Source organism: Corvus kubaryi, unplaced genomic scaffold (assembly GCF_017639235.1).
Source record: "Corvus kubaryi isolate FWS band 111438036 unplaced genomic scaffold, C.kubaryi_AGA036_p1.0 37256, whole genome shotgun sequence".
Taxonomy (NCBI): Eukaryota; Metazoa; Chordata; class Aves; order Passeriformes; family Corvidae; genus Corvus; species Corvus kubaryi.
Window position 1 is genome coordinate 5,817,473 of NW_024581076.1, and position 12,592 is coordinate 5,830,064.

The window sequence follows — 12,592 nt, forward strand, 5'->3', positions numbered from 1 at the left end:
CCGCTGCCCCGCCGCCCGCGTGGGTCGGGGACCCACGCGGGCGGCGGGGCAGCGGCATGGGCCGGCCCGGCGGCGGCGGGGCCACGGCGGCCATGGACCCCGTGCGCAGCTTCGAGCGGTGGAAGAAGAAATACACTCGGCGGACGAAGAGGCTGCGGCTGCAGCGCAAGGAGAGGAAGCGGCCCGAGTGGCAGGTGGAGCGGGAGAACATCGCTCGCCTGGTGCAGCGCTACCCCGAGGTACGGGCGGGCTGTGTGGGGCGGGCGGGCACGGCGGTCTGCGAAAAAGCGGCTCCTCTCCTCGGGTGGATAGAAGTGGGAGGAGGAGAGATGGCATCTGTGGGTCCTGGGCAGGCGTGGGGAGCCCCCCTGGTTGGCTGGGCTGTTGGTGGTGCCTGTACGTAAGAGGTGTGTTGGGTGACACTGCTCTGTAGCAGGTAGAGAGCTTTTACCGTCACGGGGTAGGGATGATGCTCTGTTCTTTTTCCCCAGGCGGAGGAGGAGGGGCCAGTAGCCGCAGTTCCAGTGGTTTTGGTGGAGGTGACTGGACAGGCTGTGGAGCCGGGGGTAGTGGGACCTTCGGACGGGGGAGCTTGTGGTTAGGAGGGCAGCGAGGAGGAGGAGGCTGAAGCAGATGGTGGGAACGGTAGTGACCAGTGGCACTTGGCCCTTCTCCACCAGTGTGGATGTCTTCATGTTGGGGATGGAACACGTTTGTCTCCATAGAAGATGCAGGACGGGCAAACATCATACTATGAGAGTGTGTTGTTTAAGCTGAAGTCGAAGTAGGTATTTGAATACCAGAACTGAAGTCAGTGGTGTTGGTGTTGTTACCCAGATTCCCTTGAATTCTTGTGGGAGATAGTCGGCTTTGGAATCGCGCTGATCAGTGGAAAGCACCGTAATTGTGAATAACGGGTCAGATGTGCTCTATCTGTGGTGCTGCTCTGCCTTCTGCCAACTTTTGCTGAGTTTGCAGGGCAGTTGTACTTGGTTATGCAGCGCTTGGCGCGGCTGGTAGCAATGACATTTTGGTGGTTGTAATTTGATTGAGCAGAAAGTAATGACAAGAGGTATAGAACACATCTGTTACCTTGAAGAAATCATGTTAGCTCCATTAGTTAAGATTCAGCAAGTTGGTATTCTTGAGCTTCATTGGATCATTTGCTTGACTGTTTGAAAGCAAATGACATGTTCCTCTACTCCTAGCCTTGGCTATGTGAATGTCTATGGATGTTTCTGTGTCACTGAAGTGACTGCACATGCATCTCTTTCTGGGCATGGGTGATAATGTCACTGTGGAGCTTAGGGCAGCATAGGTAGGGATGGCATAGTGGAAGGTTGTGTGTATTTTTAGAGGTTGGAGAAAAGAGGCTAGTAGCATTCAGATATGTCCATCAGAATTAAGACAGGGTAAACATATGCTTGTGTTAGGATAGTTCTGGGGACTCTTGGTCTCAGCTCTGTTGGAGTTTTGCTGTCCTTTTGCTCTGCTATTCTCCTGCCTGTGAGCATACGATTGAATGCCCATCTAACTTTCTATCTTCAGTACTTCAGATATTCTTTTTTGGTTCCTGACAAGGTTTTCCACTTGGTCTCCAGTGTTTCTTCCATATTACCCTAGATCTGTGGGAGTGGGAATCGTGAAGAAGTGCCATGTGCTTGGATCTTCAGGGGTCTCCAGTGAGTTCTGCATCATGCAGATTCCTTAAGGACAAGGGAAGTAGAAAGCTCTTGGGTAAGCTCTTCTCTGTGAAGAGCAGTGACTGGGGTCTCTGGCACACAGGCTGTGTGTGGGTTAGATTTACATGTGCATGGAATAGTGGTAGAACGGCTGATTGATGCAGGATGATCCAGCTTGGCCTCCTGTCCATCATTTCGTGTGTGAGAATGACTGCAGTGGATAAACAAGATGAAATGAATAGTAAAGAGACAACCAATATACTTCTTCACTGAATTTTTTTTTCCATTTGTTGACAGATGGCAAGTGTGTGGCAGCACAGATGGAAGATGTGAAATTTAGTTCCAATGTGTCCAAATCATGGGACCATTTTCTGTGTTATACGTTCATAGATGAGCTGTTTTCTGTTGATTCAGTGACTTTGTTGTCTGTCAGGCCATTGATGGACATGGTCTTTTCCATCTAGTTGTGCTCATGAAAAGCATTAACAGCCTAACTGATGTGCTGGGGAGCTGTTTGTGCAAAATCCTTTCTAGTCTGCTCTGTGTCAAATTAGTTGAGTTAGATCAGAATAGCACTTGAGGTATTTGAAATGAGCTGGCTGCTCTCATATGGAGTTGATTAGAGAGAGCTCACAGTTACAGGTTCCCAGCAGATGAGCAGAGGTAGTAACTTTGGACAGGGAAACAAACTAGGTGGAAGTTGGAGGTGTTTTCCACTGGTGCATGTAGATGTGGAATAGGTCTATCAGAAGACCTACCTCAGACATCAGTCCTTCTTATGCCTGCTGTTTGGACATGACTTAAAAATGTATCAGTACCTTTGGAGTTTAAGGGTACTACAACATAACATTCCTCTGCTCCTGGAAGAGGATCCTTTGTAGGGCAGAGAAATAATATAGGAAGCTTTGTGACATGGCCTTTCCTAACATTCCTTGCTCTTTTAATACTGTTCTCACTTTTTTTTTCTTGGACATCTTTAAAAGAGCTAGGCTTATTCATGTAATGATTTTTAAATTGATTTAGAGAAGTTAATTGTGGAAGAGCAGAACAATATTTGTCTTCTTTTTTGACTAATACATCTGTTCTTACTGGGTCATCTAGAGTTAAAAAAGAAGTTGACTACTGAAATACTTTCATCATTAGAACAATTTCAGATTGCTGCAATAGCCCATTTGATGTATCACAAACCTGTAAAAATCTATCCCTTAAGTTGCATATAATCAATTGCATGAATTCTTTTTTGATGTTAGTGAAACACTTTTCCCTCCTGTAGGCTTACTGTTTTCCTATGCAGACAGTCTCTTGGCTGAAATTAAACAGCAACTGTATACATCATTGAGTTGTAAATATTTAGCATGCGAAATAATAAAGAGTGGGAATTGGCCCAATATTTCATGTGATACATAGTATCTTCAAAATTAGCAACTGAATTTGGAAATAGTTGTCAAAAATTCCAATATGTGAAAGTCAACAAAAGACCTTTTTTTAATGGTGATTCTAGTAGGATTTTTTCCCTCCTCCAAAATAATGTTTGACAAAAGTTTATTTGCTCTGTTAGGACACAGTGAAAGCTTGAAATCTACCTTAGAAGAGCTTTGCCTTGAAATGTGCCAAAACCAGGTTTTAATAAGGGTGTTACTACCTTTTACCTGCTTTAACCTTTTATTTATAGAGATTAAATTCATGTATTAAGTTACTTGTATTGATTTTACTGGAGAGAACTAGGCTGAAAAGAGTAGTGTTGTGATTTAGATTCTTTAAACAGCTATGACCCCTCAGTTTTCTGTAATAGGCAGAGGCTGTAAAAAGTTTGGTACTTCAAGTAGACACAAGGCTGATCTGACAGCTCAGTAGCTCTTCATCTGAGGCCTTCTCTGGAATTGTTAACTCAAGATGTCAGGAGGGTCTGAGGACTGTTTTGCTTGGTCCCTGATTTGGGAGATTTCTGTTCAGCAGTTTGTTAGAGATAAACACTACCTATTAGAAATGCATGAGTTGTGAGTTCCAAGTTTGACATTTAGAAATCTCAGTTTATGCATCTTAGTCAGCATGGATTCAAAGCTGTATAGTCTACCGTCTTTTTCAGCTCAGGCTTTATAAATACAGTAGTCTCTATTCTTTTTTCCTGAGTTTTGTGGGGTTTTTTTGTCCTGCTAGTATTAGTTATGAACTTTGCCAGTGAAAGCTGCTCACATCTGTTAGAACAGCCTTGAAAATACTACATTTTTTCCAAGAGCTCTACTTGACACCTCATCTTTGTAAATAATTGAACAAGCTCATGGACTCAAGCACATGCTATTGGGGACTCTGTGTGTGTGTGTGTAATTAACAGCCCTCAAATATGGGTGCATGCAGAGAACTAAATTAGTAGGTGTCAGGACAAAGAACTATTTTTTTAGGTTTTGGTTTTTTGTTTTTTTTTACTGTGTAGGACAGCTCTAAAAAATTAAATACACTGAGTGCTAGAGGTTGGTGAATCTGGTGAGTTTCAGGACATAGGGGAGCTCTTCTTTTCCCAGTCAGGTGGATGTAATATTTCTGCAGCTCTGGGTGCCCAAATACACTCTGCAGCAAGGATGGGCATATATTCCCAGTAGATCCCTGCTTGGGGTCTGAAAACACAGATCTGAAAAGGACATTTGGGCTCTAGTAAGGTGGAGACCAGGGGCCTTCTGAGGTCCTCTTCAGTCTAAATTGTTCTATGATTTCATGATGGTCTGAGCTTTAAATTGTGCTATTAGCCTGCATTATTCAAGTATGTCATTACTTACTGAGTAGTTTATGGTAGATCAGTAGTTTAGCTTAGGTCAAACTGGTATAGGTTGCCTGACTAGCTAACTTGAATCAGGTCATACTGAACTACTACATATTTATGTTAACACCAACTTGTAGAATGCTGTCCAATTCCTCTCTTATGGTTAGATTGTAAGCATTGATTAAAATTATTTTGTTTCAGATAAATGCAAGTGAAATCCAAAGATTTTCAGATTTTCCGTTGTCAAAGAAAACCCTTAAAGGTACGTATGGAAGTTTTCTTTGGGAAATAATATAAGTAAAAGGGAATGCATTGCTTATCTGCATCTGAACATTTTTCTTTAAACCAAGTTTTAGGTAAGTATTGCCATGTACAGCATTTTCTAAACAGAGCAATGCAGTCCTGCAGGCCAGACAAAATGAAATAAAGTTTTTTTCTTTCTTTTTTTTGTTCTTTTTGCCCTCCCACACCCTCTCTTCTCTTCCCACCCTGCAAATACTAGGATTGCAAGAAGCTCAGTATCGTGTGGTAACAGAGATACAGAGGCAAACCATAGGTTTGGCTTTACAAGGTAAAGATGTACTTGGAGCTGCAAAGACTGGATCAGGCAAAACCTTGGCCTTTATTGTTCCAGTAAGTAATTTACATCCTTCTATTTGTACTCAAACCAAGTTATCTGTGAAGTATTGATGTCAGCTTAGGTTAGTAGATCCTGAGAAAAAAGTTACAATTCAGCTGTTCTGAGTGTTTCAGGAAAGCCAAGATACTTAGGAATTGAATAAAGCTGCTTGAGTTTCTGAAAGAAGTGTATTTTTTGTGCTAGGAATATTCCAAGACTTAAAAGTTTCGTTTTGATCCTTACATTAGTAGACCTTGTGTGATTTAGGAAGTGCTTTGTTTTTCTCTCAAGAGTGTTTTCCTGGTGCAACTCTAGTTGTCCAATTTTTTTTGGCATTTGAAAACTAGGTGTATGAAACAGATTGGTGGATTTTCTTCAGTTCCTTATATTTTCTTAGATGAGTGGCTTTCACTCCCTTAAAATGTTACAGTTTGGACTTTATATAGCAAAGTTAACCTTAGTTATTGTGGACTTCCATTTCCTTGTCTTTTGTGAACTCCTTAGAAATCACTTGTAGGTGCAAGCAGAAAAGTGGGATGAAAAGCCCTGTCGTGGATGTACACGTCTGACAGTTTTACTCAAAGTGTCATGATCTGCATTTCATTTTTTCAGTTTAAAAGTATGATTGAGATGTGCTTAAAGTGTGCATAAAAGTGGATGCAAACCGCATCATGTTGTGATTAGATGAAGGGGAATTTTTTTTAGTGGAGTTACTCTGTTTTAAACATTACTTGCATTTTTGTAAGCATAAAATTCTTTGGAGCCTATTTTGTCAGTAATTACTGTCAGGGAGCAGTAGTAGGTGCTTTGAATACCCTCTCTAGTAAAGAAGATTTATACTTTATGCTGCTTTTTTTAAAAAAAAATCTTATTAGTAGAGAATAAAAAAATGTAGGTGGCTTCAAAAGTCTTGTGAATTTGGGAAACAAGTGAGATTACTCCATTAGTTAATCTAAGAGTAGAAGTACTTTGTTATACAAACCTTATTTTAAAACAGTTTTAGAGAAGAGGGCTGCGAGAGGAGCTGAAGAGATGAAGAGTGGAAAAAAATTAATTGTGCAAGTATGCTTACCAGCTCTCAGTATTTCAGAAGGCTTCAGATATTCATACCTGTAAAGTCCTTGTGTTAGGATTAGCTGACTAATACGGTGTTTCTGCAGTATGAATTCATAAAAGGACGAATAATCCTGGTGTGAGCTGTATGGCAATTTTAGTTGGAATGCTCTGTATGTAATATGTGGATAGTACCACTTCAAGTCTATAAGCTAGAATTAAAACTTCAATAATTAATGTTCTTCCAGGTGCTTGTTCTGTTCCTGGTTCCCACAAAACCTTAGGAGCAGAGAAATTTCTCATATTTTTCAACACTGATTTCTATTGTCATATAAATGGCCTAATTTCCAGAATTTAACAGGATAGGATTAATTGTGCAGTAAAGTGTTTATGAGTTTCCACCCATTACTTTCTGTCATAGGTTGGTGCTGGAGAATTTTGCTACAGCAAGTATCATTACCATTAGTTAGAATTTATAAGTCATCAAACTATGTAGAGTGTGTACTGATATTTCTTCACATCATTCTTTTAATTAATGTGGCTTTGTCTTGTTTTTTTTTTTTTTACGACACTTTTTGTTGACCAATTTGTTGTTGCACGTTTTTCTTCTGAGATTTTTGTGATGATAACACATTGTAATTGCTTTCAGGCTTTGGAACTCCTCTGTCGCCAGCAGTGGACTTCAGCTGATGGCCTGGGGGTTTTGATAATATCGCCTACGCGGGAGCTGGCGTATCAAACCTTCAAGGTTCTGCGGAAAGTGGGGAAGAACCATGAGTTCTCAGCTGGCCTTATCATTGGAGGAAAGGTGTGTGTCCTCTCTTGGAGTTTGCTGTATGGAGGCATAGTTGAGTGCTGTATTAAGTGCTAGTTTAGGAAGGAAACCCTGGGCTCAAAAAGTCAAGGAGGAGAGTCTTGATTGGAAACCTATCTGTGACCCACTCGTTTTCTTCTGTGTATTCTGTGTCCTTTAAAGCTTTTGCATATTTAAAATCTTCTCAGTGTCCATGACTGGATGGACCTTCCTGCCACATCTCCCAGGACTATCCTGTCAATTTAGATTATTCTGAAATACTTTTTCCTCAAGCCACAGGTGTGAGCATGCTGAAGAAATGGTGCCATATCTGTGGGAAGACGAAAGGCTGCTCCTTGACTATTCTTTCTAAAAGCTATTAATAGGTTAAACTGACCTGACCGTCTCTGGTACTGGACTTCTGGTCTGAACAACTAGAGCCATGCTGGTTTAACTCCTTTTCAGGATCTGAAAGAAGAGTCTGAAAGAATCCACCACATAAATATGCTAATTTGCACTCCAGGACGGCTTTTACAACACATGGATGAAACTTCATATTTCTATGCATCTGATCTGCAAATGTTGAGTAAGTTCTTTAAGTACTTGAAAGTAGTCAGGAATATATTGTAGCAGCTCATAATTGTGTGCAGCACTTCCTTGCATAAAAAGTTTATTCTTGTCATGGTATGTAGATGAAATGGGATTTGAGCTCATACATATTCAAATTAAATTAGAGAACAGCAAAACCTCTTTCTTGTGTGTACTTTTCTCTGAAGCAGTTGCTGAGCATGCCTTCCTTAAGATGATAAGAACAAGCAGGGGCTTTAGTAAGGAACCCAAACCCCAATGTAGTGTCCCGCATAATCCTTTGTATTTGTCTTTACTAATGCTAAACTTCCCTTTCTGGTTATGGCTCTTGTGTCTTTCCTGACATGATAATTAACTAGCTATATAGAATATCCACTGCAGCATGTGTATTTTGGACCAGTTCTAGAAAACATTTTTATTCGTGTTTTAAGATAGATTTCTGCTCCTTTTATTCTTTTGTTTGCATTGTTAACATTGTTTGTTTTCATCCTTCCAACCTGAACAAAAATTTTCAGTGTAGTGAAAAGGTTTGCCTTCTACTAAGAACTGCATAATCTTTAGCATAGCTTGAGGAACTTAGAAGCAATTAAGAAGCTAATGAAGCTGATAAAATGTGAAATCATGCTTGCTACACTTAGTACAATTCATGGCAGTTAGACAAGATTTGCATTAAATGTAGGCTCTTTTAAAGCTTTGTCTCTGTGCTACTTGGTTTATACCCTGTATTTCAATGGTAAATTCAGCTTAGGTACAGGAGAGTGTTTTGCTCTGTCACCAGTACAACAACACTGTTTTACATTCTGTGCTTTTATTTCAGTAATAGGACAGGGAGTCTGTTTGCAAATTGCCAAACTGTTTACTTGAGATGCTGATCTTTTTGCTTCAGCATGTGAAATTGACGGCTGTAGTGCATAGATTATGGGAAATGCTATGATTTCTGTTGCAGGTTTTTTTTAAAAGCATGTTTTATGAAGTACAGGAATATCTAAAGAGAATTCTGTCATGTACAGTAATTAATTTACTCTCTGCACTTTTAGTACGGATGGAATTTTGTGCTATGTGGATTTAATGTAGGTTTTTTTTAATAACTAAATCTAAAACCATATTTTCTCAAATTTATCCTTCAATCCAGTTCTTGATGAAGCTGACAGAATTCTAGACATGGGGTTTGCTGATACAATGAATGCAATCATAGAAAACCTGCCTAAGAAACGCCAGACTCTGCTTTTTTCTGCAACACAAACAAAATCCGTGAAGGATCTTGCACGGCTGAGTCTGAAAGATCCTGAATATGTTTGGGTTCATGAGAAAGCCAAATTCAGGTATGTTGGGATTTTTTTTTTCTGGGGAGGGTTAGATAGTGATCCTACCTAACTGCTGCCTGACAATTCCCTGAATCAGAGGTTGTGTTGTGCATCCATCACTGGATCAGTGTCTGATCCTGCTTGTGTGCCTTCCTGAAAGCACAGAATTTCCAAATAAGAGGGGACTAGTTCTGACTAAGTTACAGGGAGATTACAGGGATGCTGAACCTGTGCTTGTCTTGTCTCCTCAGGCAGATTCTCAGACTGAATTTTTTTTTCCTCAGGAGGAAGCGGCAGAGTGGATTATAGCCAGAGTCCTGGCTCTAGGAGCACTCAGTTCTGAATTACTCCTTTTTTTGTTGTTTGGCTTCCTTGCCTCCTGCATGTGTGTACTTACTGTGTGAAACCACCACATGTGTGTGCAAATACAGTCTGTCTGTGTGCCATTTATAAATCTGGCTTTCCAAGGACATGCTTTCCTAATGGGAAAGTGCAGAATGATAGTCTTGTTTGTGTGTTCTGTATTAGGAGCCCGAAGAAAAGCATGTGGTGTTAGTCCATGTGCAGTAACTCCTGTGGCTTCCTGATGTGCTGCATTTTCTGTGCATGTTTAGGGCTCTGGCTCTGTGTACACAAAATAAATTTGGCCTGCCCTACAGTTTGGAGCAGGATGGGGGGCCCTTGCTTGAAGGGAAGTATGTGGTGTGCCGTGCTCAAAAAATTTAATATATCACTAAATGAGTGTTGCTTTTTGGCACATTATTTTCTTTTGAAATCCAAATGAAGAATGTTAATTTTGCATTTCTGTGGGCTCAATCATCTGAGTGTCAAATTACTGACGAACATGGATGATTCTTTTTCTGCTCTTCTATGAAACATGCATATATTTCCATATGTAAGATGCAGGAGAAAGGTGAAGCACGGAGATGAAAATGGCTTTCCCGGGAGCAAACAAGAAGTCATCAGGCAAATGCATGGCAGAACCACATTGAATCTTGGGGAAGTTTTTGCTGTTTGATTTGATTATCTCTGTATTGTACTGCAAACACCTTTTTTTAATCAGCAGTACTATCAAAGGCATCTTAAATAAACATGATTGCCAGAAAAAAGTGTGTGGTTAATATCCTCATAGCAGGAGAGAATGTACAAGCCTTGTACACAGTCTTAATTTTGGGGACTATCTATTTCACTGATCTCCTGTGTTCAGTGAAGTCTATTTTAAAGTACATCTAATTTTTTTAAATATTTGGGAGAGTGCAATTAGATAACAAAACAATAAAGAAAAGGAAAGTATTAATTTGTTTCAGAGTTTACTGCCTTAGGTTATTGCCTTATAAAAGCAATTTCCTCTGAAAGATTTAGAAAGCAAAAAGTACTGTGGCGTAATTCAAATTAAATAACAGAATGAAAACTGGAAAAGTCTCTTGTAGTTTCATCCTCCCAAGTGGCCACCTTTAGAAAGGTAATTTTGAATACCTATGTTCTGTTCAGGGTGAAGCAGAGGGACTGTAAGAGATGAGCATTTAGACGTGTTTCAAGGGCAGATATCCCAAAGAAGTTTTTTGTTGTTTTATTTCTGTTTTTAAGAACAGAAATGTGAGTTCAGATGACAATTCAGAGCTTTAGAAAGTTACTTTGCGTGTCAGTATAATCAGTAGAAGTACATCAATGCTCTTTTTTTGTACGTGATTAGACTCTGCTTTGACATTGCCTTAAGCACAAATGATGCTTTAATGGGACTAATAGACAAAGTTGCATTTTAAGTCAAGGCAGTTTGAATGTCGCTGCTTAGACGTGGAAGGAGTTTGCCTTGCTGGTAGTAAATGAATTTAGAAGTAATGTCAAAAGACATCTGTCCCTCCCCACTGGCTTTTAGTAGAGGAATTGATGTAGTTTTCAAGTGAAGCTGTTAAGACTTGTTCCTCAAGTGGGAGAGTTTTCCAGCCTGACTCCTTTTCTTTTCTCCTTTTACTGAATATGTATAAGATGCTCTTGGCTTAAAAGAAAGGTGAGACATTTCTGTGATTTATCTAAATGTACTTCTTTTGTGTGATTTTTTTTTTTTTTTTTTCTTTTCTTCTTTAGTACCCCAGCAACTTTGGATCAGAACTATGTTGTCTGTGAGCTCCAGCAAAAAGTAAACATGTTATACTCTTTCCTGAGAACTCATTTGAAAAAAAAGAGCATTGTGTTTTTTGCAAGCTGTAAAGAGGTATGTTTTTTTTCTCCCTCCTTCTCCCCACCATTTTAAAACTAATAAAATGAAGATGTTTATGTAGATGTCAATGCACCAGAGAGGTGAGATTATGGACTTAATTTGCAAGAGGAAATTGGAGGGACAAAACATCACCTACTGCTGCATGTCATGCAAGGCCTGGCTTCTGGGCAGTTTAGTGACCCAGGCTCAATGCAGGAGACCTGAGTATTCTCAGCCATTTTTGTGGTCTGCTGTTAAAAATGAATGCTAAAAGTTAATGTCCGTAAGGCCCCGCTGTTTCAGTTCTGTCTTGTGACATGTTTCATAGTTAGCTTACAAAGTATTTCTGTAGTTGTTCTTGCTTTCCTTACAAGCTTTTAAATCTGCTTGTTTGAGAAAGTGTGATTGTGAAATAGTACATGCAAAGGTTTTTCTTACATAGCAAGTAATCCTTCAAATACCTACTTGTGTAAGTGTCCTGGGACTATTCTGTTGAAGTTATTTGCACGTGTTTGTTTGGCACAGGTATTTGTACCTATAACTACTCATGTATCAACTATTTTACAATGCAGGTATTGGTTGCTAGTATAATACAATGCTAGTATTTTACAATAATAGACCATTTTATGATGGTCCAGTAACTATTCCTTGCAATTCTTTCACCTGTGCAAGAGGTTGCAGTATTTTTGTTGTTCTGCATTTGACTGGTGAGTACACTGAAGTGGTTGGCTTAGTTGTACAGAAATTCTCCGGGCTGCAGCTGTTCTTGCAGTATACACAGTTTATGTGACTGCTTTCTTAAAAAGATACTAGGTAGCTGCCTGCTACAAAATAATGCTGCATCATGGGTACTGTAGGTAAGAGTAAACAGGCTGATTTTATAGGAGAAACTGTTGAAACTTGAAATAGTAAAGAGACTGTAGACTGATTTGAGTTGCAAGTATAAAACACAACACCCTTCCAGTAGTGTCTAAAAGCAGTGCTTCTGATGGACTTTGATACTTTGGTCCCTTGCATACAGCGTAACTACTCATGTCCCAAGTGGTTCTTGCTGTTACCTACTCTGGTTTCCTTTAGGAAATGCCATCAAAAGGCATGCCAATCTTTTGCCACAGTTGGTCTCAAAATAACATCTTTTTTCTCTGATGTGAAGAAAAATTTATTTAATTTGATGTATTATGTCAGTTGTTATATACACTGTATATGATCTTAACGACTTTAACACTGCATGGTAATTCTTTTCCCCCCTGGTTTGTTGGGTAGGTCCAATATCTATTCAGAGTGTTCTGTAAGCTTCAGCCTGGTCTTCCTGTCCTGGCACTCCATGGCAAGCAGCAGCAGATGAAGAGAATGGAAGTCTACACTTGTTTTGTTCGGAAAAAGGCAGCAGTGCTTTTCGCTACAGATATTGCAGCTCGTGGCCTGGGTAGGTACCCACAGAAGCAGCAGCTAAACCTGTTGAGGCTTTGTCAGACTTTATACTCTGTAGACCAACCCTGTTTGTGAAAAATGAAGCTGTAGTTTGCTTAGGAGCTCATTAGGGTATCACAAAAGAGATGCTTCTTAGAGTTCTGCTGTTTCTTTACTGAAGAGGCCCACTT

At 39.9% G+C, this 12,592-nt stretch overlaps 1 protein-coding gene across 1 annotated transcript in view; it reads left to right on the forward strand.

Annotated features, from left to right (window-relative positions):
* The first annotated feature begins 17 nt into the window (after positions 1-17).
* Positions 18-12,592, forward strand: part of DDX10 (DEAD-box helicase 10) — a 161,587-nt gene continuing 149,012 nt past the window's right edge. Inside the window, exons 1-8 of the mRNA XM_042023859.1 lie at positions 18-239; positions 4,639-4,699; positions 4,940-5,070; positions 6,759-6,917; positions 7,368-7,488; positions 8,623-8,812; positions 10,880-11,006; positions 12,255-12,417. Coding sequence (XP_041879793.1) covers positions 57-239; positions 4,639-4,699; positions 4,940-5,070; positions 6,759-6,917; positions 7,368-7,488; positions 8,623-8,812; positions 10,880-11,006; positions 12,255-12,417 — 1,135 coding nt within the window. The 5' untranslated portion in view covers positions 18-56. The remainder of the gene's footprint in view (positions 240-4,638; positions 4,700-4,939; positions 5,071-6,758; positions 6,918-7,367; positions 7,489-8,622; positions 8,813-10,879; positions 11,007-12,254; positions 12,418-12,592) is intronic.